This window comes from Argopecten irradians, chromosome 3, assembly GCF_041381155.1.
Source record: "Argopecten irradians isolate NY chromosome 3, Ai_NY, whole genome shotgun sequence".
NCBI classification, from domain to species: domain Eukaryota; kingdom Metazoa; phylum Mollusca; class Bivalvia; order Pectinida; family Pectinidae; genus Argopecten; species Argopecten irradians.
Window position 1 is genome coordinate 55,235,917 of NC_091136.1, and position 26,403 is coordinate 55,262,319.

Genomic DNA, 26,403 nt, shown 5'->3' on the forward strand with positions numbered 1-26,403 from the left:
TACCTTTGTGGATCTCCTTCTCGCCTACACATATACAAGGTATCAGTAGAGGATGACAACTCTGATCTATAGTACACACCCTAACAACCATATACACAGTTAACTGTAGCCAACACTAACTGTCAATAACAACATTTCCTGATGTAAATGATAAATCTCTCATTCCGTAGCTGTGAAATGATTAGCGTTTTACATCAATGACTCTCCATGTATTACAGACAGCTGTCCACCACTGAACCGTGAAATAAATAAATGATGAACCTTTAAATGCACCAATATGTATCTAATCCATCCTTTAAATTGACTGTATATTTATCTGTAGCAAGTCATACCATTGATTTCCATTTATTCATTGACTTGTATTGAAATTAAATTTTCATGTTGAAAACTTTGATAAATCATCTATCTTACAAATGCCCCTCCAAGTCAATATTTTATACAGTATTACATTTAGATCAATAGAGAAAAACTCCTGAAGCGTATTTCTCAGGCACTGAACCAATAAAACAAAATCATTGAAGAAATAATCATCAAGACAATCAATGAACAACACCTAAAAATAATTAGAAAAATTAAAATCCAATCACAATGATAGAACAATCCCCAAAATAATTATGGACACCAAATAATAACTCCTACAGCACAAACTTATAACAACTGATAGTCCCTTGGTCCCTAAAGATACAACAAGCACTCATGATTGAAATTTGATCTTTATCATTGAAATGAAAAAAAATGAAAATAAGTTCTCTGATTCTTTCGTCTTTTCCTTTTTCATTGAAACATAGAATGACATAAATGTCAAGCAACTTTGTGAAAACTAAAGCTGCCATTATACCCATTATTTGCTCTTTTTTTGTCATAAAATGAAATCTGCATACAGTGAAATTAGGACCCTTGGGTAGTCTAGATGTGAAATTTTAGAAAATTATTTCAGCACATTCTGAGAAATAGTGATTATTCAATAGTTATAATCCAAGATAGCCACTTGTCAACCATATCGTTTTTTGGTTGATCCAAAAATAAAACAAAAAAAATACATCAACATTAAATACTGACACACCCTCCCATAATACCAACATTAAATACTGACACACCCTCACCATCCAGCATCAACACCCCCATCCTTCCATCTTAACAACCATTAAATACTGACACCCCATCCCCCTCTCATCTAACATCAACATTAAATACTGACACCTTTTCTCATATACCAACAATTAAATACTGACACCCCCCCTTCACACATCTACCAACATTAAATACTGATACCCCCTCCATAGTACACAACATTATTAAATACTGACACCCCTCCCCATCTACACAACATTAAATACTGACATAACCCCCTTCCATATACCTAACATAAAATACTGACAACCCCTCACATACTCACTAAACTTAAATTTCTAAATACTGACACCCCCCTGCCATCTATCAACATTAAATACTGACACCCTCTCCCATCTATCAACAATTAAATACCGACACCCCCCTCCCAATTCTACCAACATTAAATACTGACACTGCACCCCCTCCCATATACCAAAATTAAATACTGACACCCCCTCCCCTATACCAACAATTAAATACTGACACACTGAACACACCCCCTCCCATCTACCAACATTAAATACTGACAAACCCCCTCCCATCTACCAACATTAAATAATGACACCCACCCCCTCCCATATTACCAATGTTAAATACTGACACCCCCCCTCCCATATACCAAAATTAAATACTGACAACACCCCCTCCCCATCTACTACCCAACATTAAATACTGATTACCCCCCCTCCCATATACTAACATTTAAAACTGACACCCCCTCCAATATACCAACATTAAATACTGACACGACCCTCCCATATACCAACATTAATAATTATACTGACACTCCCCTCCCAATCCATCAACCCATTAAATTACTGACACCCCCTCACAAGCTACCAACATTAAATACTGATACCCCTCCCATATACCAACATTAAATACTGACATTTTTTTTCCCCTCCCATATACCAACATTAAATACTGACACCCCCTCTACATATACCCAACATGAAATGCTGACACCCCTCTCCCACATATGCAACATTAAATACTGACAACCCCTCTCCCCCACATATGTCAACATTAAATACTGACATTCCCCTCCCATATACCAACATTAAATACTGATACACCCTCCACATATACCCAACATTAAATAACTGATAACACACCCTCCCCATATACCAACTTTTAAATACTGACACCCCCTCCCATCTACCAACATCTAAATACTGACACACCCCTCCCGATATACCAACATTAAATACTGACACATCACCTCCCATCCCATATAACCAACATTAAATACTGCCCCCCCCCCCCCCCCCCATATACCAACATTAAATACTGACACACCCTTCCCGATATACCAACATTAAATACTGACACACCCTCCCATATACCAACATTAAATACTGACCCCCCCCCCCCCCATATATACCAACATTAAATACTGACACCCCTCCCCACCCCATATACCAACATTAAATACTGACATTCAGCCCCTCCCAAATACTAACATTAAATACTGACAACCCCCTCCCCAATATACCCAAAATTAAATACCGGACACACCCTCCCATCTATCAACATTAAATACTGACACTCCCTCCCATATACTAACATTAAATACTCACACCCCCTCCCATATACCAACATTAAATACTGACACCCCCTCCCATATACCAACATTAAATACTGACACCCCCTCCCATATACCAACATTAAATACTGACACCCCCTCCCATATATCAACATTAAATACTAACACCCCACCCCCCCCTCCCCATCTACCAACATTAAATACTGATACCCCCTCCCATCTACCAACATTAAATACTGACACACCCCCTCCCATCTACCAACATTAAATACTGGACATCCCCTCTCCATAACCAACATTAAATATACTAACAACCCCCTTCCCATCTACCAACATTAAATACTGACGATCCCCTTACATATATCAACATTAAATACTGACACTCCCTCCCATATATACCAAATTTAAATACTGACACCCCCTCCCATCTACCAACATTAACTACTGACACTCCCCTCCATCATACCAAATTTAAATACTGACACCCCCTCCCATATACCAACATTAAATACTGACACCCCCTCACATCTACCAACATTAATACTGGACACTCTCCCTCCCATATATCAACATTAAATAATTGACACCCCCTCCAATCTATCAACATTAAAATACTGAAACCCCCTCCCATATACCAACATTAAATACTGACCCCACCCCCTCTCCATCTACCAACATTAAATACTGACACTCCCTCCCACATATCAACATTAAATACTGATACCCCCTCCCATATACCAACATTAAATACTGATATCCCCTCCCATATACCAACATTAAATACTAGAAAACCCCTCCCATATACCAACATTATATACTGACACACCTCTCATACCACCAACAATAATTACTGACCACCCCCTCCACATCTATCACAACATTAAATACTGAAACCCCCTACCATCTACCAAAAACATTAAATACTGACACACCACCCTCCCATCTACCAACATTAAATACTGACACCACCCCTCCTCCCACATATCAACATTAAATACTGAAATACCCCCTACCATATACCCATTAAATACTATTCCCACTCCCCAATATCAACATTAAAATACTGAAACCCCCCATATCCCATATACCAACCTTACCATACTGACACCCCTCCCATATACCAACATTAAATACTGACACACCCCTCCCATATACCAACATTAAATACTGACACCCCCTCCCATTCTACCAACATTAAATACTGATACTCCTTCCCTCCCACATATACTAGAACATTAAATACTGACACCCCCTCCCATATACCAACATTAAATACTGACACCCCTCCCATATACCAACATTAATACTGACACCCCCTCCCATATACCAACATTAAATACTGAACACCTCCCTCCCAATATCAACATTAAATACTGACACCCCTCCCATATTACCAACATTAAATACTGACACCCCCTCCCTACCAACATTAAATACCACTCCCTCCCACATATCAACATTAAGATACTGACACCCCCTCCCATATACCAACATTAAATACTGATACCCCCTCCCATATACCAACATTAAATACTGATACCCCCTCCCATATACCAACATTAAATACTGACACCCCCTCCCATATACCAACATTAAATACTGACACCCCCTCCCATATACCAACATTAAATACTGACACCCCCCCCCTCCCATATACCAACATTAAATACTGACACCCCCTCCCATATACCAACATTAAATACTGACACCCCCCTCCATATACCAACATTAAATACTGACACCCCCTCCCATATACCAACATTAAATACTGACACCCCCTCCCATATACCAACATTAAAATACTGACACCCCCCTCTCTCATATACCAACATTAAATACTGACACCCCTCCCAATACCAACATTTAAATACTGACACCCCTCCCATATACCAACATTAAATACTGACACACCCCTCCCATATACCAACATTAAATACTGACACACCCTCTCCAATATACAACATTAAATACTGACACCCCCTCCCATATACCAACATTAAATACTGACACCCCCTCCATATACCAACATTAAATACTGACACCCCCCTCCCATATACCAACATTAAATACTGACACCCCCTCCCATATACCAACATTAAATACTGACACCCCCTCCCATATACCAACATTAAATACTGACACCCCCTCCCATATACCAACATTAAATACTGACACCCCTCCCTCCCATATACCAACATTAAATACTGACACCCCCTCCCATATACCAACATTAAATACTGACACCCCCTCCCATATACCAACATTAAATACTGACACCCCCTCCCATATACCAACATTAAATACTGACACCCCCCTCCCATATACCAACATTAAATACTGACACCCCCTCCCATTACCAACATTAAATACTGACACCCCCTCCCATATACCAACATTAAATACTGACACCCCCCTCCCATATACCAACATTAAATACTGACACCCCTCCCATATACCAAACATTAAATACTGACACCCCCTCCCATATACCAACATTAAATACTGACACCCCCTCCCATATACCAACATTAAATACTGACACCCCCTCCCATATACCAACATTAAATACTGACATCCCCTCCCATATACTAACATTAAATACTGACACCCCCTCCCATATACCAACATTAAATACTGACACACCCTCCCATATACCAACATTAAATACTGACACACCCTCCCATCTATCAACATTAAATACTGACACCCCCTCCCATATACCAACATTAAATACTGACACCCCCTCCCATATACCAACATTAAATACTGACACCCCCTCCCATATACCAACATTAAATACTGACACCCCCTCCCATATACCAACATTAAATACTGACACCCCCTCCCATATATCAACATTAAATACTGACACCCCCTCCCATATACCAACATTAAATACTGACACCCCCTCCCATATACCAACATTAAATACTGACACCCCCTCCCATATACCAACATTAAATACTGACACCCCCTCCCATATACCAACATTAAATACTGACACCCCCTCCCATCTACCAACATTAAATACTGACACACCCTCCCATATATCAACATTAAATACTGACACCCCCTCCCATATACCAACATTAAATACTGACACACCCTCCCATCTATCAACATTAAATACTGACACACCCCTCCCATATACCAACATTAAATACTGACACCCCCTCCCATATACCAACATTAAATACTGACACCCCCTCCCCATATATCAACATTAAATACTGACACCCCCTCCCATATACCAACATTAAATACTGACACCCCCTCCCATCTACCAACATTAAATACTGACACCCCCTCCCATATACCAACATTAAATACTGACACCCCCTCCCATATACCAACATTAAATACTGACACCCCCTCCCATATACCAACATTAAATACTGACACCCCCTCCCATATACCAACATTAAATACTGACACCCCCTCCCATCTACCAACATTAAATACTGACACCCCCTCCCATCTACCAACATTAAATACTGACACCCCCTCCCATATACCAACATTAAATACTGACACCCCCTCCCATCTACCAACATTAAATACTGACACCCCTCCCATATACCAACATTAAATACTGACACCCCCTCCCATATACCAACATTAAATACTGACACCCCTCCCATCTACCAACATTAAATACTGACACCCCCTCCCATCTACCAACATTAAATACTGACACCCCCTCCCATATACCAACATTAAATACTGACACCCCCTCCCATCTATCAACATTAAATACTGACACCCCTCCCATATACCAACATTAAATACTGACACCCCCTCCCATATACCAACATTAAATACTGACACCCCCTCCCATATACCAACATTAAATACTGACACCCCCTCCCATATACCAACATTAAATACTGACACCCCCTCCCATATACCAACATTAAATACTGACACCCCCTCCCACATTACCAACATTAAATACTGACACCCCCTCCCATATACCAACATTAAATACTGACACCCCCCTCCCATATACCAACATTAAATACTGACACCCCCTCCCATATACCAACATTAAATACTGACACCCCCTCCCATATACCAACATTAAATACTGACACCCCCTCCCATATACCAACATTAAATACTGACACCCCTCCCATATACCAACATTAAATACTGACACCCCCTCCCATATACCAACATTAAATACTGACACCCCCTCCCATATACCAACATTAAATACTGACACCCCCTCCCATATACCAACATTAAATACTGACACCCCCTCCCATATACCAACATTAAATACTGACACCCCCTCCCATATACCAACATTAAATACTGACACCCCCTCCCATATACCAACATTAAATACTGACACCCCCTCCCATATACCAACATTAAATACTGACACCCCCTCCCATATACCAACATTAAATACTGACACCCCCTCCCATATACCAACATTAAATACTGACACCCCCTCCCATATACCAACATTAAATACTGACACACCCTCCCATATACCAACATTAAATACTGACACCCCCTCCCATATACCAACATTAAATACTGACACCCCCTCCCATATACCAACATTAAATACTGACACCCCCTCCCACATATCAACATTAAATACTGACATCCCCTCCCATATACCAACATTAAATACTGACACCCCCTCCCATATACCAACATTAAATACTGACACCCCCTCCCATATACCAACATTAAATACTGACACCCCCTCCCATATACCAACATTAAATACTGACACACCCTCCCATATACCAACATTAAATACTGACACCCCCTCCCATATACCAACATTAAATACTGACACCCCCTCCCATATACCAACATTAAATACTGACACCCCCTCCCATATACCAACATTAAATACTGACACCCCCTCCCATATACCAACATTAAATACTGACACCCCCTCCCATATATACCAACATTAAAATACTGACACCCCCTCCCATATACCAACATTTAAATACTGACACCCCCTCCCATATACCAACATTAAATACTGACACCCCCCCTCCCATATACCAACATTAAATACTGACACCCCCTCCCATATACCAACATTAAATACTGACACCCCCTCCCATATACCAACATTAAATACTGACACCCCCTCCCATATACCAACATTAAATACTGACACCCCCTCCCATATACCAACATTAAATACTGACACCCCTCCCATATACCAACTTAAATACTGACACCCCTCCCATATACCAACATTAAATACTGACACCCCCTCCCATATACCAACATTAAATACTGACACCCCTCCCATATACAACATTAAATACTGACACCCCCTCCCATATACCAACATTAAATACTGACACCCCCTCCCATATACAACATTAAATACTGACACCCCTCCCATATATCAACATTAAATACTGACACCCCCTCCCATATACCAACATTAAATACTGACACCCCCTCTATATCAACATTAAATACTGACACACCTCCCATATACCAACATTAAATACTGACACCCTCCCATATACCAACATAAATACTGACACCCCTCCCATATACCAACATTAAATACTGACACCCCTCCCATATACCAACATTAAATACTGACACCCCCCTCCCATATACCAACATTAAATACTGACACCCCCTCCCATATATCAACATTAAATACTGACACACTCTCCCATATACCAACATTAAATACTGACACCCCCCTACATATATCAACATTAAATACTGACACTACCTCCCATATACCAACATTAAATACCGACACCCCTCCCATATACCAACATTAAATACTGACACCCCCTCCCATATACTAACATTAAATACTGACACTCTCTCCCATATTCCAACTTTAAATACTGACACCCCCTCCCATATACCAACATTAAATACTGACACCCCCTCCCATATATGAACATTAAATACTGACACACCCTCCAATATATCAACATTAAATACTGACACACCCTCCCATATATCAACATTAAATACTGACACTCCCTCCCATCTACCAACATTAAATACTGACACCCCCCTCCCATCTACCAACATTAAATACTGACACCCCCTCCCATATACCAACATTAACTACTGACACCCCCTCCCATATATCAACATTAAATACTAACACACCCTTCAATATGTCACCATTAACTACTGAAACACCCTCCCATATACCAACATTAAATACTGACACCCCCTCCCATATACCAACATTGAATACTGACACCCCCTCCCATATATCAACATTAAAAACTGAAACCCCCTCCCATATATCAACATTAAAAACTGACTACCCCTCCAATATACCAATATTAAATACTTACACCCCCTCCCATATACCAAAAATACTGACACCCCCTCCCATCTACCAACATTAAATACTGACACACCCTCCCATATACCAACATTCAATACTGACACCCCCTCCCATATACCAACATTAAAAAATTACACATATTTAAGGAACTGTAATAATTTATTTTTCTTTGATTTATAGTCTTCTTATAACAACAAAGAATTCTCAACGATCAACATGACGATAGCCAATAATCAACAACCTCCATCAAAATATTCAACCTCAAAATTAACAACTGAGTTAAGTTTTAATTAAAAATTAAAAAGAGTATGTAATTAGAAGAAACATTAGAGCTATAACAAGCAAGTACAGTATTGAGAGGATAAAGTTCTCCGATATAAAGTCAAACATTCAGTTACTGTCCATGCAAGAATAGTGTGAACGGTTTTGATTGATCACTGCATCAGCATTCTTTCGCTATTGCCAGGCAGGCTGGCGGTACACTCTTGATACTTTGGTCACAGTTTTGGTTATGTTATCTCGACGGTGCCGGCAGGTGGCGCTGGACGACTTTGTTGAGCCTGTTAACCCGGTACTGTCATTAAAAATAAGATGAGAAGTTAGCCGTTGTTGTGTCAACTTATCTATATTTACGACTTGATACCAATACAACAACTTGATTTGATTGTTTTTGTCATATTTATTTGATTAATCAAGAGATCGAGGCAACACATTAGGACCTAGCTACAGTAGAATAATAAGCATCTGGCGTTCTTAACACGAACTGTACAATACGTCCTTGCTTAAATACGTTTTCATTATCTGATAAGAGTGTTAACATTAAATAGTTTGATATTTGAGATTTTGATGTCATACTAGCGTTCCTTTCCGTAATATAGACTGCGATACAGTTGTATCGGCATATTAGGCCAACTTCTTTTTCGGCAGTTCCAGTATCCAAGTTAACAGTAATATAAAGCTGTAGACAAGTCACAGAAAATTGAAGAAAGAGGTTTAAAACAGATACTAACATCAAGATCATTACTTGTATTACATATTATGTCTAAATCGGCAACACGTAAGCACTGACATTGACTGTACATTGTCATCTGAATATTGTTGGTTTGGTTAATTTTTATTACAGCAGGAGAAAGTTGTCTGCAGCACGATCTAGTTAATGTTACACGTGTTTCATCTCGGAAGTATGGTATGGAAGCACAATGTGTTGCAACTGTCGTACTTTGACAATACAGTATGTAGACCAACTCCTGTAGATTAAATGAGCATGGTTTTCACGAAAAAAACAACATTCCTACCATTCCAAATATTTTTGGCATCGTTTTGAGATTAAATAATATTTTATTTGTTTTAAAAAACACCGAAAGCCAACTCACATAAATGGTAAAAGTAAAGTACCTTTAGCTTCTGTACGTGTAGTCCGGTTTCCTAATTCATACGTTTAGTATTTTTTGGGTTACATTTCAGTCTTCGATTTCTCCATGATAATGTTTCAACGCTTGCCAAAAACTAAGCCACACTGATGTCCGATTTGACTTCGGTAATTACTTTACAAACTGAACGTAATCTTACAATATGTAAACTACTTCAGTAACATTGCTTGGAATCTTGTAATGTACGGTACGTTTTGTTAAAAACACGTGTAATCGTTGTCGCTTGTCGCTGCAGCTAGAATGAAATACCTTTGTAGGCTTTCACATGTGTGTATGACGTAACAGTGTCACTTGCCGGCACCGTCGAGATAACATTACCAAAACTGTGACCAAGGTATTGAGAGTGTACGGCCAGCCTGCCAGGCAAATGCGACAGAATGCTGATGTAGTGATCAACCGAAACCGTTCACACTATTATTGCGTTGACAGTAAGTATTCACTTATGTTATTGTTAAGTAGGTAGACTAAAGGAATTCTACAGAAATGGATCACCTGCACAGCAGTTCAAAAAAAAAACAAACGACAAGAGGCCATCCAAAAAAAAAAAAAAAAAAGAGGCCCATGGCCTTTCACGATCACCTGAGTTTGTTTAGAATGAAACAAAGAATATAAACACTAAAATACTGGCCCTTGAAGTCAGTCAGTGATTTTATAAATTTGATTTTTTAATCTATAAAGAGTATTTGCTTCCATAAAACCTGTGAACTCAGAAGATTTTTTGAAATTTCAAGTCATCTTGACCTTATTTGGTCCCACCCCTCTGGTCTCCCACGGAGTCAGCGAGGACTGATATGTATGTTAAAATATTATATCTCCGGCTAATAATTCTAATCAAGTTTGACTCATTTCCTATAAAAATTGAGCAAATAATGTTCATAAATGTGTTTTTCATATATAAACTTGACCCCCTCCCCAGAGGGCAAAGTGATTCCCCAGGGTCATAAAATTCACAATTTTCATAAAACACCTTCATCAAGACCTTTCCATCTGCAAAGAGTATTTGATTACTGGTATACCATTTCCAGAATTTCAAAAAATATTTTTTAAGTTTTAGCCTATTTGACCCCTTTTGACCCCGCTCCTAAGGCCCCTGGTGGTCAGTCATGGAAAATGTGTTAATAGGATTCAATAGCAATCTCATACTGATAATTCTGACAATATTTGCCTATTACAAATGACCAAATAATGCTCAAAAATGTGTTTTCCCTATATATACTATAGTAAACTTAACCCCCTCCCCAGGGGGAAATGAGAGACCCCAAGGTCATATAATTCACAATTTTTGTAAAGGACCTTAAGACCTTTCTATTTATGAAGAGTATTTGATTCCACCACATCTGTGAGTGGAGAAGAAGATTTTTGAAATTTTAGTCATTTTACCCCTTTTTGCCCCTCCCACAGCCCCCTGGGGTGGGGGTGGGAGGAGGGACCATATTATTCACAATTTTGATTGACCTTATGCCTTAGATTTGTGCAAAATTTCATTGAAAATAAATGTAAATTGTTTACTGACATACGACACACGACGACGGACAAAAGGTGATTATAATAGGTCACTTTTTCTGCCATAAATATTGATCAAATAATTTTGAAATGTGTTTAAATTGAGGGTTTACATGATAATGCAATATCTATTTTAAGTAATTGGTGACCTTGACCTTTGACCTTCAAACCTAAGAAAAAATCCCAAGCAAGTTCTATATCTGAGAAAGATGTACATGATCTTTGAGTGTGGACAGTCCAAGGAAATTTGATTCATTTCAGGAGAGTAAAATATGTTCACTAGTGATCTTGACCTTTGATCTTTGAACTTGGTAAGCAATGCAAAGTAAGCACCTTCCCTATGAAAGGTGTCATGAATTTTAAGTTGTACCAACCAAAGGTATCTGGAATTCATTTCAATGCCAATTCTGATGACAATGACACTTTCAAACTTCAGATGTTGATTTTGCAATGCAGCTGACACAAAAAAGACTTTATACAGAAGGAAATAAAAAAAGAAAGAAATAATTTAAGAAATGTCCTTACATTTTGGTGATGAAACCCTTGACTTCAAAGTCTTTTGATTTAGCACTTTTTCTGAAAAAGAATTCAGAACATCCATCCTGTTAATTTTAAAGAACATACATCATGTTAGTTTTATTACTAAAAGATTGTGTGTCTTTTAATGTTTAACTAATCATAATAACTTAACAGTAAAATTATGCAAAACACAACACATAATCATCATAATAATTATCACAATTTCATTTGACAAGGTCGACATACATATGTTACTCTTTTGGAAGTATCTTACATATCAAATCTACAGGTTCTGCCATACCTGCTATAGCTATGGTGTGCCAGTGACGTGCTGAGAGGTTGGACACTTGATGAAGAGAGCCAAATATAGTACGTGGTAGTGAAATAGACTGGCTGTTAGGGCCCTTACCGAGGTCCCTAAACTCTGCCCCTAGGGTTCCATTAGCTCCGTTACCCCAGGAGTACACCTGGCTATCTGTTACAAAACAAACCAGATATTAGTAACTGTAATTTTCTGAAGGCAGCAACAGTAATTACAAGAAATATGGCAAGAGAATCAGGGCATATGACAGGAAATCAGGGCATATGGCAGGAAATCAGGGCATATGGCAGGAAATCAGGGCATATGGCAGGGAATCATGGCATATGACAGGGAATCATGGCATATGGCAGGAAATCAGGGCATATGGCAGTAAAATATAATATTTATATTTCTTGTTAGTGTATGGTTGAATGTAGATTTGTTGTCCCATGGCTCGTCAGGTAGTTGTTGTTGTAGTGTTGAAATGAAGAAGGACTCCAATAAAGCCATGCTAATAATTAACCCATTAGTTTTACACAATATCATACAAGTATTATCATTCATTGTTTATGAAGGTACATTTTTTTTTAAACATTATTCTTTTCACATTAAGTTATGTTTTTTCAACTTTGATTTTCACATGGCTTCATGGTAACACATACCTGAAGTGGCAGCTACGGTGAAATAACTGCCACAGGTTACGTTGATGACTCGCTTCCCTGTTAGTGCCCCACTGACGCGACAGATCCGAGACTTCTTTTTAAAGTCTCCCACGCCTAACTGGCCATACTTGTTAGACCCAAACGTGTACATTTTACCATATACTAAAACACAGGAACCAAATATGTACACTATACCTACACTAAAACAAGAACATGTACACTTTGCCATATACTGAAACAAAGTATTTCAACAAGTTACCAATATTTTCTATCATATTAACCTAACTGGTAATATAACATAGTGTTTACATTGAGTTGTAAACTAAAACTTTGTGTTTGTGAGGAAAACAAGATGTCCCCTTTTCATAACTAATAGGTTCATTTGATTCTTTGATAAATCCCAAAAGGTTCATCCACATATCTTCAATGTTTAAGAAGTTGTGACCTTTATATTCTGACAAATTAGATTTAAGAACCTCATTTGAATAAAACAAGAGTTTTTATACTTACAATCGATGCCAGCTGAGTGAGTGTGCCCAGCTGATACCAGTACAATATTAAACCTGAGCAGGGGTTTCACTGTGCTAAATGTATACTGACAGGGAATGTCATATATCTGAAATATATGTAATATTGTCAATACACACAAAATTTAACTATTCTTTTTTAAAGATTACAAGCAAACTGTATATTCAATTATTATATTCCTACTATGATTAAAAAGTGTACAATGCTGAAAAACACAACCTTGCAATCCCATAACAATACATGTATGCAGCAGAGTAAATAACAAGTAAATGGCATTCCTTGATCAGACCGCCCTATACCATTATTTGGGGTGACAATATATCCCTACCTTTGGTTTTTGTTTACGTAGACCTGACGTTTCTGAGTTAAAGCCGAGTTTGTTGTACTCATTACTTCCACAGGCTAGGACCCGCCCACTGGTGGTGACAAGGAAAGTACCATCACTCCCCGCGTACACGTGTTTGATAAAATGTTTTCCTGGAGTTTCTACCTGTAAAACATTGTACACAGTCTAGATTTATTTCAGTAAGTAAATTTTGTGAAAGCTGACAATGCAAGTTAAAAATTATAAAAATGATTTTTTTTAAATATGTATACTTGAATTTCAAGAATTTTTTTTACGCTCAGTCTATACATGTACATATACACCTAGCAGTCCACTGTGTATCACCTACAAATAGGTAAACGAAGTCCTACCTGTAAAGCTGTATGGGGCTTGTTTTAGCAAGTAAACATGTCAAATCCTCTAAGTTGTCATTTCGAGTAAATAGAAATCCAAAGAAAAATCCATCCACATATCTATCTCCACGTATGTCATCGTACCCCATGCACTCAACTGGTCATGTACACATGACTACATACCTGTCCCAAACGAGCAACAACTACCAAGGACACACACGTGTCGATGGTGTGTAAAACATAGTGCATATTGAAATATTTTATGAGCTTGTATTGGACATATTTTAGGATCTAGCTGACAACATGTTCATGTATTACTTCAATGATACCTCAGGTGAGTGCAGTGTTTATTTTCAGTTTGACATTGTTATTTGCAATATTGAGGCATGTGTATCTGACAGTCTGAGACCAGATATGTTTAGAATGACACACGTGTGTAAAGTCCCATCCTTTATATAGAGGGGTGGCTAGTGAAGGTTACTAAGCAGAGCAAAAGAAAAAATGGCTGCCACTTCCTTGAAGTGTCATAACTGGGGGATGTCTTAGAAACAATTTTCCAAAAAATATTTCATCATATTTTTTTTTTAACTTCAAATGCATGCTTTTTAACTTGCATGTCAGTTTTAAATTACATGGTATTTTTGAAACCTTGAAGGTGTTTCAAATGTATGTATCATTTTCTTATACTTTTTCTTCATCAACTGGTTCTTTCATCAACAAGATATGGCTGTATAAATAATAATTATTGATCATGAATGAAACTTGTACACAATAGTGATGTATTAATTACCTTTTGTGGTGAGCCAAAGTCATCCTCAGATCCCAGACCAAGGCGACCTTAATATCAAATAATAATCATTGTCAATATACATGCATTTAGAAAAATCACATAAATTCTTCATGCAAACAAAGTATATGAGATATCTAATTTTCAATTACTTACCAAACTCTCCGCAGCCCCAGGAGTACACCTCCCTGTCTCGAGTCAATGCCATCACGTGACACTGTCCACATGATACCTCAGCCACTGGTCGGGTGTTAAAGAAATCTACTGGTATTGGGACTAGTACCTCATCTCCCTCCTGATTGTCACACCCCAGGCAGCCATAGTAGTCTGATCCAAAGGTGTATACCTCTCCCTCATCTGTAAAGAAATAATGTATAGTTATACAACATTGTCACACGCCAGGCAGCCATAGTAGTCTGATCCAAAGGTGTATACCTCTCCCTCATCTGTACAGAAATAATGTATAGTTATACAACATTATCATACCCCAGGCAGCCATAGTAGTCTGAGCCAAAGGTGTATACCTCTCCCTCATCTGTACAGAAATAATGTATAGTTATACAACATTGTCATACCCCAGGCAGCCATAGTAGTCTGAGCCAAAGGTGTATACCTCTCCCTCATCTGTACAGAAATAATGTATAGTTATACAACATTGTCACACCCCAGGCAGCCATAGTAGTCTGATCCAAAGCGTATACCTCTCCCTCATCTTTACAGAAATAATGTATAGTTATACAACATTATCATACCCCAGGCAGCCATAGTAGTCTGATCCAAAGGTGTATACCTCTCCCTCATCTGTACAGAAATAATGTATAGTTATACAACATTGTCACACGCCAGGCAGCCATAGTAGTCTGAGCCAAAGGTGTATACCTCTCCCTCATCTGTACAGAAATAATGTATAGTTATACAACATTGTCACACCCCAGGCAGCCATAGTAGTCTGAGCCAAAGGTGTATACCTCTCCCTCATCTGTACAGAAATAATGTATAGTTATACAACATTGTCATACCCCAGGCAGCCATAGTAGTCTGATCCAAAGGTGTATACCTCTCCCTCATCTTTACAGAAATAACGGAAAAGGACAAAACAGAGCAATTCTGTACCTGTGACGGAGACTGTGAAATCATCTCCACATGATGCCTGTATGATCCCCACTCCTTCCAATGCCTCGACTTTCTTTGGCGCCTTGTAAGCGGATTTGTTGCCCTGGCCGAGCTGACCCACAATCTCGGCTCCACCCTGGACATTCTACAAATCAACACTAATATATTATTCACCTGAATTCTCATTTTCTATACAAATGAAATAGAGTACGTATGTATCTTCATAAAGCAAATCAAGTGATCTTAAAGGCCCACTACTTTTCCGAAACAAAAAATAAAATTTCATAAAAGCAATAATAACAAAAGATAATTTATATTGATGGCCTATGATAAGGTTAAAACACCAAACAAATGCAAACTTGTCTGCGTTATATATGTTTACAGTGAAGATTCATTTCGCTGTTTTGTTGTCTAGCGCAGTGATAATCAACAAACGAGCGGTACTTAGGATGACAGTGGGAAACACAATATGACCTGCATTATGAAAATTAACATTTCATTTATTTTAATCAAATTGATTAAGAAATGATAATAAGTGTAGTGTTTACTTTAAGTTAATAACTTTTGCAACTCTACAAAATTATCTACCTTGTTTTACATTCCCATTTTAAAAATCAAAAGCCGTTTCAGAAAGGTAGTGGGCCTAAAAGGCTCTCATAAAACCTAAACAATACAGTCATATTCACTGAAGTAGATTATATAGTATTGATTTAATATTTACGTATTATGTATAAAACCACTTACTGCCCATGTGTACAGCTCCTTCTCCACAGTAACTACAGCAAAGTGAGCACCTCCTGCAGCAACCTACCAAGTAAAGGAATTTTTAAAAATAATACCAAAAGCATCACAATTCACAAATATGGTTCAATTGGTAAACAGAATAAATTTCACTCACAAATTAATGAGATTGGTGAATGAACAGAAACAATAGAAATGTTTGCCTACCTGTATAGCACTTTTCCCTTTAGTAAACAGGTCCTGTTTCTGGGGGGTTCTTTTTCCTCCTCCCCATTGGTACACCTGTAGAACAACTACATAACCTGTTAATCCATTACATAAGATGACTGCAATAAAGCTATATAGACAAGACATGGGTTCTCAAAGTGGATTCAAATGACCACAAAATACTCCAGTGAAAACCCTGCATGATTGCTAATCATAAGTCTCGGTCAAGCTTACGCCAGAGAAAATTTGGGCTATGTAAGACAAAATTTCAGTCAGACATCAGGGACAGATGGAATTAGGCCTACAAACAAGTAATTGTCAGAACATCCAGATCTGTTGTCAACACCAGAAAAACCTCAGGCTACACACATAGACAACTCAACTAGCAGTAGGAGCTACAATGTCTTTTACACCTTACAGATCAGGCACTGGTTTATCAAAACGTTTTTAACTTCAGTTTGTTTTGAGAAATCTAGACCTGATCATTATGACGTACCTCTGTGACTTTGGATTTGATGACGGGGACAGTTTCTACAGATGAGGCAGACTGAAGTCTTAATTTGCGTGCTCCTGAGTTTAACTCCCATACCTGCTTCTCCATTTTTGCTTTGCTGCAATAATTGATAATCAAATTTCTGACTTTACATATATTTACTATTATAGAGTTGTAATAGTGAACAAAACCAGAGAATGTCAGGTGGTGAGGAAGGAAAACTATACTTATACTGTACCAGGCAATCGCTGATCCTGTTCATCATTGATAACCAGAGCAAATGAAAGGAAATGTCAAGATAAAGTCTGTGTAATCAATTTGGTAGAAAGTGGCACCTGTAAATCAATTCTAAATTCAGCAAGTAAACATTTGTTTGCATACATTTATATAGACTTTGAAAGTCTTTGTCAAGATTTACCAATACCATCATGAAAATGCCATGATACATATCATTTCATATAAACCAAATAATGTCCACACTTTGTACCATGATGAATTAAAGCTGACCTTTATATCAACAATACTGACCAGTTATCAGTAGTGAACACAGGGTGGTCAAGGATTTCTATGGTGCTAGGGCGTTTCTGTGGTTCCTTCTGTAACATCAGGTTCACTAACTCCCGCATGTGGCTACTGTAACGCTTATCAACCTCACCCTGTTCACTTCTCACGATCTCGTAAGCAAGTCGTAGCTGGTTCTAGCATAAAATACCATCAAACATTATTTCAATTCAAAATTTAGAAAATGACTGAATCAAGTCAATATCAAAATGTATTCATGGACAGATTCTAAGGCATGGTTATACATGTATATAATCTTCCTTTAACAAAACCTTCAAAAAATAAGCATCCGTATACATAAAAACCAGGCGACTTAAACGCTATGTTACGTCATAATTATGAAATCAATTTTCAGCTAATGGACCTAATCCTTACTGTTAATAAAGCCACGTTCTGTACAGTACTTACAGTTGCCTGGAAAGTCTTTGTAAGCGTTAGCAGCTCAAACAGCACACAGCCAAGTGCCCAAACATCTGTTTTCTGATCATAACTAAAATAGACAAAAGTTGTGTTCAGATTCCAGTTTTGGTCTTTAATGACAAAAAAGTCTGTTAACATCCTCCAGAAAATCATATTTTATCTGAATATTATCAAGAGTTTTAGATATTTTTTCCTATAATTAAGTTATGACCAAGAAGAGCAGCTTCAACAATCTTCCATGTATTACCAATCAGCCAAAAAAATGCCTTAATCATCCTGGACAATGCACTGATTCAGAGATGTTATTGCATGTTTTAAAGTTGAAGTGACTATTATAAGGAAAGTCAGAATACCTTGCGCCCTGTACTATCTCTGGAGAAAGGTAATAAGGAGTCCCCACCACCTGTTACAGAAAACAATCTTTATCAATAATTCAGGAGAAAAAAATTACCTGGACCGTTTTAGATGATACAGTTTGACTGATTGGACCAAGTGGTTCATTTAAGAATTAAAGGCGGACCTGGTGATTTTATATTGTTTTCAGACGAGCCTTGACAAAGCCCTCACAGGCCTGTATCAAAAACTGCAGGTCCGTCAGGATTCACACTTGAAATGATGACTTTAACAAACTCAATTTCAGGTAATGAAAATGTTTAAGTTACATCAACATTGTTTAGTATATAGAATACTTTTGCTGGCTTTTATTGAAGAGGACAGGGGGTCTCAATGCCAGAGGAAATAAGAATACCATGTCTATTCATGTATGTTACTACTGTACTTCTATATGACTGTATCTTATATGTTTTTATCTAAAACAAAAATCTTATTTGATATCAATAGTTACTAAACTTTATTTCATCATAGTGAACACTTTTGAAACGCAAGTCGTAATTACTTCATCATCCATTTAGGAACACTTACTATGGGTTAAAAAGACATCCTCAAGAGCAATATGATACTTACAGTATCAGCCAGCTGTCCTTTGGATTCTAGAAGTTTTGAAATTCCAAAGTCACCCAATTTCAATAAATCTGTTTTTGTCATAAATATATTCATAGCTTTAACGTCTCTGAAAAAAAGAATGTTTTTAGTATGAAGCATTGACATATTGTAACAGAATGAATATCTTTATATCTCAATAAGAGCTATCTTACCTCATTCTCCAGGGCCCAGTTTCATGAAAATTCTATAACTCTAAGGAAATTCCTCAACTTCAAACTTTTCATAGGTTAAGGAAAACTCATTTAATACCTAAGATGTTTTATTTGAACATTCATTAAAATATTTGTACAAAAAGAACATTCTCTACAAGTAGATAATTTTTAATCACATGAATATTTTCCATTGATAGTTAATGATTTTTAAACTAGTAAATATACCCACCTGTGTATTATGCCATAGTTATGAATATGCATAAGGGCAGATGCAATCTGGAAAAGATACCATCTCACTAGCTGTAAAGATAAAACAAGCATAGATAAATATAGGTTACAATTAACATCAGAATAAAGATACAATAAAGTTTGTTAGGAGAATTAATGTGACCCTTTCCCATTGTCTTGTATAAATTATGATTGGGTTAAGTGGAAACATTTGTAACTTAGTACTAATAAAAATATAGGATACTTACATGTTCTTCAAATAGTTCTGTTTGAGTTGCAATTTTCTCATAGAGACTTCCTCCTGAAATTTTAAATATTAAAGTCCAATTTACAGACATTGTCAGTCATTTTATTAAACTATATTTTTTTATTTACTCTGTCAGCAATTTATCAGTAAAATTAAAGATATTAGAAATTGAGAAAATTATACTATGTTAAAAAATCCTTTTTTTTTTGTGATCTCATTAATTGTTTGTGTATACAGTTACAAAATATGTAATTATCATCAAATAATATTAACAATGAAACTATCTTATTTAATACTGCATGCATACATTTTTAAAAATGAACAATGTTGTATAATATTATATTTCCATAAAGTACTTATGAAAAGCACCTTACCCTTACCAACAAAAGAAGATGAAAATTACTTTTATGCTAAACTTTACTGGCACTGGCATATAAAGCTATTGTCAGAATGCATCGCAACTAGTACATGTAGTCGCATATAATTCCGTTATATTTGGTGGTGAATATTACAAGTGCATGATTTACATGATAAAACAATAAATGTTATCTGACCGTTTGCATACTCCATCTCTATGAAGAGAGTTTCCTGGTCCAGGAAATGATTGTAGTAGGTAATCACATTGGTGTTGTTCAGTAAAGATAAGATGTCAACCTCTTTCATGGCATCCCTTCGCTCCTTTTCTCCAAGTCGAGCAAGGTTCACCTCCTTCCATACCACAAGACTGTTGTCCTGCAACCAAGTGTCTGTTAACTTTCTTCTAAACTGCTATGATTGCAGTGTATCGGATAAATTTACAAATATAGACATAAAGGTTAAGTATTATGCAACCAAACCATCACTAGTCTATCATACAAGTTGCTTATTTTAGTTACTGTGTGGTTAATTTTTTTTTTATAGAAAGTTTGCATTCAAAAGGGTTGTTTGTGTAAATGCCTAACAGAAGAGGAGAATTAGAACAAATATACATACCCGGCCTACTATGCCTTTCAGCCGGGTACGAAATGGTCCCTACATGTCGTAGTGGAGCACCGCCTCAGAAAATCACTAAGGCACAGATTTCTAATTGTTGTTGGTTTCCAAATTATTTTTAGCGTATACATGCATTTATACATGCATTTATATATTATTTTTGTCCAAAAGAAACATAATGACCATTCTTAATATCACTCATAAGACGTCAAATTCCTAATTTGTAGACTTGCCATATAATTTTCCTTCGAAAAGACCATCATATTCATATGTGAAAAAAAAATAATGTCTCATTGTGAATTTGATATTTTAAATGATTCAGTTTTATTGCCAAGTAGGTAAATGGTATCAAACAAGTAAGATAAAATGCATACAGACGTTATGATAATGGTTTGCAGAATCATTTCTTTGCTCCATTTGTTGTAATAGACACCAATTGTAGCTCTAAAGACGACATCATTATCTGTCTAATAGTCTTTTGAGCTACAATATTGTAGCTAGAGGAGAATATGTGCTGGCCAGACAAGAGTTTGAACCCACGACCTCTGAACATGAGCCGAATGCTCGACTGACCTGGTCAACTTTGTGAAGTTTTAGACTAGCGACTGGCAAGCGACCATGCAGTTCTTGCCGAGTAGCAATTCTTGCCATTGCATATGTACTTGTATGATCACAGACGAATTTTGAGACATTTTTTGTGGAAATCAGCATGGTAGTGTCTTCTATCAGAAGAAGGCTTAATTGACTAAATTTGCTTAAAATCCATACAGATGCGATGGCGAGAATTGGTATTCGGCGAGAACTGGTCGCTGCTAGTACCATTGTAGCGGAGTAGTGCTATGTTAGTGTGCACAGTATTGTAAATTTATCCTGCAACTGTCCCACATACTGACCGATAACTACTGCCGGATAAATTTGTGCTTTATACATCAATACGAAATGCTTTATCCGTCAATACAACCGCGTAAATTTGTTCCACATCTGGTGAAATTTTTTCTTATTTGACCCAGAACTTTAACCTTCCGGTGAATGAAATGTCATTCAGTCCCTTTAAAAAGTGAAGTCACTGATGTCATTTTTACGATATCGAAAATCTCAAATGGCGGCGGCTTCCTTTTTTTTGGCTCATGGCAAAGGTATGTATTCTTAAGTAAGAAGCATTTCTTTGGGAAGAGACAGTGACTCGGAGTACAGCAGTGAATGAATGTGGTGATATATTAAAAGCAGTCGAACTTATTTTGCTGTCTTTGTTATTATTTTCAATGGTAAATCAGGTCTATACATATCTGATTTACGTTCGTCGAATGCAGTTACAAAATGACGTTGGATCAATGTCTAGCAACATTATTGAAACGTCGGGATCTGACGTCTGGACAACGTAAAACAGCTGGACAAAAATACGTCGATCCAATGTCATCATCTAACGTTGGGCCCACCTAGTGTCATGCATTAGGCCAACGTCTGTCCGACGTGTTGCTGCTAGCTGGGGAAGTAAATAACTGGCAATTTACTTTCGTTTTCAACTTTTGAATGTCATAATGGTTGCAGGATAAACAGAATACACGGGTAGTATCTTACAACACAAGTTTTATTTTGGTGCTCGACATGAAAATCCGGGATGACTCGGCACAGCATTGTCATCTCGGCTTTCCTGAGTCTCGCACCAAAAAAATACCCTTGTATTGTAAGATACTTAACCATGTAATGGATAGATGAAATAATTAATGCACTAAAAATACTTGACAAGACATAATTACATTCATAATCATCTGTCTGCAGGCTTTAAACTACAAACGACCACCATTGTGAAGCAGTATATGCGTTATAAGCCAGAGGCTTTCCGTTGCTGTGCACGTCTTCCTCGCAATACAAACTCCGTCGATATTGCACGCTGCACATCTGTGATACTCACCTCGGTCTTTCTGTACAAAACAGCTTCCCCAAATGCTCCCCTGCCTAAAACTTTAACAAAGAGATATGATGTCTCCTGACAAGGATCGTGCAGACCCGTAGACACAGTCTGCACGTCCGATGCCTCTAGTTCGGTCGCCATTTGTAAACAATCTACAGAAGGGAGGTAACTCTGTGATAAAATTTGATATTAGTCGAACGCACCTGTCAAGAGTGTGCTGACATTGAAAAATATCTAAAGAGCCAAACGCCTGTGGCTCTATTAAACGCTTCAACATTAATATCTTTTAAAGAGGATTGCCACGTTATACCGGTTTTTTTGTCACGCATACATTAAAAGCAAATATCGTCTCAATTACATAAGTCAACGGGTTTAGATAAAGAATTAATAAATTGTAACAGGAGAGGAGAAAATGTAGCGGCCAGACCGGGATTCGAACCCGGGACCCTCCGAATACTAGCCGAGTGCTCTACCGACTGAGCTACCTGGTCACCGATGATCGACCCAGTCCAATCCCGCTACACTCCTCCCTCCTTTCTCGAAGTCTTCGCCCTCGAAGACACACGAGACCCTTCCAAACACCACCACCGTGGGTTATTTAGTTGGGCGCCAATTCTGTAACAGGAGAGGAGAAAATGTAGCGGCCAGACCGGGATTCGAACCCGGGACCCTCAGAATACTAGCCGAGTGCTCTACCGACTGAGCTACCTGGTCACCGATGATCGACCCAGTCCAATCCCGCTACAAAATAAAGATAATTTCATCATTTTCACTTTGTACTTGTTGCATTCATATTTCTATTGCCCTACTTTTTCGGAATAATCTAGACATATGTTAATTAGTTTGACATTGTAAAATCGATCTTTTTTAACTAGAACAGTGGTCCAGGAGCTAGACCAATTTTACATCCCCTCCTTTGGTTCTTTGGATAAAGTCAGTTAAAAAAGGGGAGGTTACTCTAAATGTTCTGATATTACTTGTAAATCATGCGCATCTATACTCTGTAAGGGTTATTGTCACCAAGCCTGTTGAAATCCCTCCAATAGTTTAGGGGGAGTAGCCATTTAATTTTTTGTAATAAAGGCTGTATTTTTCTGAAGAAAAAAAAATATAGATTACTGGTATGCACATCTACACTGTATTCAGATTATTGCCACAAAATTTCTAGTATATAGTAGTCCGTTGATTATTGTGTCTACAGATGGACAACCTGAATCCAGTATAATCAGCTCCCCCGTCTACCAATCCCCCAAACACACCCCGGCTAACTTCATTGCAGGGGAAGGGGGGGTTACAAATACGAACAACAGGTTTTGATCTGTGGGTAGACACGCATATATCCGGTAATAACAAATTGTTTACTCCTCGATTTGTAATATCAGCTGTGTTTGTGGATTGATTCTCCTTTGTTGTTATAGCACTGATTAATTAAAAGGCCCACTACCTTTCGGGAGCAAAGCATAAAGGTTTCTTAAAAACATTAAAAACACCAGAAAATATATATCATTATTATATGACTGGTGCTTTTGCTATCTTTTGATTGGCCAATACGCTTCTCATAAGTATTCATCAACTGCGATATCAACCCCGAAATCAGCGGCGAAAAGCATGCAAGGTTACTGGACTCAGACCAGATACCTCTCGAGAGTCCAATAACCTGTGTCAAAAATAGATCGAGAAAAACTCCCTTGAGATGTGACGTCATAATCACTTTTGACGTCGAGTCGTATCCAAATATAACGTAATGGGAGTTTCCCTCATTCAATGACGTCGGGATAGTCTATTGTGACGTCATTATTATAGTCGGCAACATTTATGTCGGAAGGCAGCAAGTTACTGCGATCAACGGTGATTAACTGAACTGCAAACTACAATTTATGGAAAACGTTCAAGAATGCCAGAAGGGCTGCAGTTGATACAATATTACGGTTCTAATAGTCTACACTGTTACAGTAGCAAGGAGCATTTGGATATTTAACATTAATACCACATGTAACTACTGTATTAAATGCTGAGTTTGCAAATATCATCATGGTTTTTTGTTTTTTTTTGTAGTTAAGTCTTTTTGAAGAGCCGGATTAATATCATGTAACTGTCATATAATAAAACAGTTATCGACCTATTTTCAGGTGGATACGGTGAGTTATCAACCCTCGAAAATTATATACCCCTCGGCCTCAGGATATATCACTTACTCGGGTTGATATCTCCTCGTATCCACCTGAAATTAGGTCGATAATTGTATAATATATGATAACAGTGGAGTCATTTCACTGTTTGCCGTCTGGCACAGTGAGAGTCAACAACCGCGCAGTATTTCGGACGACGCCGGAAACATACTACGACCTGCACTTTCACATTTAACTTTTATTTATTTTAATTGAATTGTTTAAAAGGTGATGATAAGTGTAGTATTAACAGTAAGTTGATAACTTTTGCAACTCTACAAAATTATCAGTCTCGTTTTACATTCCCTTTTTAAAAATTAAAAGTAGTTTCGGAAAGAAAGTGGCCCTTTAATAACTAGAAATCAAGATACTTAATATTAATCAGGTCATTGCAATTTGGAGTTTACTGAAATACGTCAGTCTCGATACTCCTGGGGTTACTATTACTGACATTATATCCACCCATGGACTATATCTCATATTAAAACTAGAGGCAGTTCAGGAGAAAGAAAATGGCCAATCAATCACAGGCCTGCAGACACTTCATTTGAAGATTACAAAGAGAGCGACGCCCAACTTCAAAGCAACAGTGTACAGTTATACAATTTCTTTGATGTACATTGAAGGATCAAATTACCTATGTCATCTGTTGCTGTCAGTTTTACTATGAGATAGTTCATGGGTGGCTAGGACATCAGTGATAGTAACCCCCGGAGTATTGAGGATGGCAATACATGTACTCAATACAGAATGCAGTGTATTGAATCTGTAGCTCACACGTTATCTGACACAATGTTACAA

At 37.6% G+C, this 26,403-nt stretch overlaps 1 protein-coding gene across 2 annotated transcripts in view; it reads right to left on the reverse strand.

Moving 5' to 3' along the window:
- The window catches only part of LOC138319127 (serine/threonine-protein kinase Nek9-like), a 44,366-nt gene extending 20,772 nt beyond the window's left edge, over positions 1-23,594 (reverse strand). Inside the window, exons 1-20 of one of the 2 annotated variants that reach the window (XM_069262055.1) lie at positions 23,435-23,594; positions 21,105-21,282; positions 20,552-20,604; positions 20,305-20,375; positions 19,885-19,990; positions 19,275-19,324; positions 18,910-18,991; positions 18,469-18,638; positions 17,944-18,058; positions 17,448-17,522; positions 17,244-17,306; positions 16,500-16,644; positions 15,543-15,743; positions 15,390-15,436; positions 14,250-14,411; positions 13,904-14,009; positions 13,394-13,555; positions 12,732-12,905; positions 12,437-12,487; positions 4-24 (exon numbers count right to left, since the gene is read on the reverse strand). In XM_069262055.1, coding sequence (XP_069118156.1) covers positions 4-24; positions 12,437-12,487; positions 12,732-12,905; positions 13,394-13,555; positions 13,904-14,009; positions 14,250-14,411; positions 15,390-15,436; positions 15,543-15,743; positions 16,500-16,644; positions 17,244-17,306; positions 17,448-17,522; positions 17,944-18,058; positions 18,469-18,638; positions 18,910-18,991; positions 19,275-19,324; positions 19,885-19,990; positions 20,305-20,375; positions 20,552-20,604; positions 21,105-21,282; positions 23,435-23,575 — 2,173 coding nt within the window. In that variant the 5' untranslated portion in view covers positions 23,576-23,594. The remainder of the gene's footprint in view (positions 1-3; positions 25-12,436; positions 12,488-12,731; positions 12,906-13,393; positions 13,556-13,903; positions 14,010-14,249; positions 14,412-15,389; positions 15,437-15,542; positions 15,744-16,499; positions 16,645-17,243; positions 17,307-17,447; positions 17,523-17,943; positions 18,059-18,468; positions 18,639-18,909; positions 18,992-19,274; positions 19,325-19,884; positions 19,991-20,304; positions 20,376-20,551; positions 20,605-21,104; positions 21,283-23,434) is intronic. The other variant, XM_069262056.1, reaches the window with a different exon arrangement.
- Positions 23,595-26,403: the final 2,809 nt, after the last annotated feature.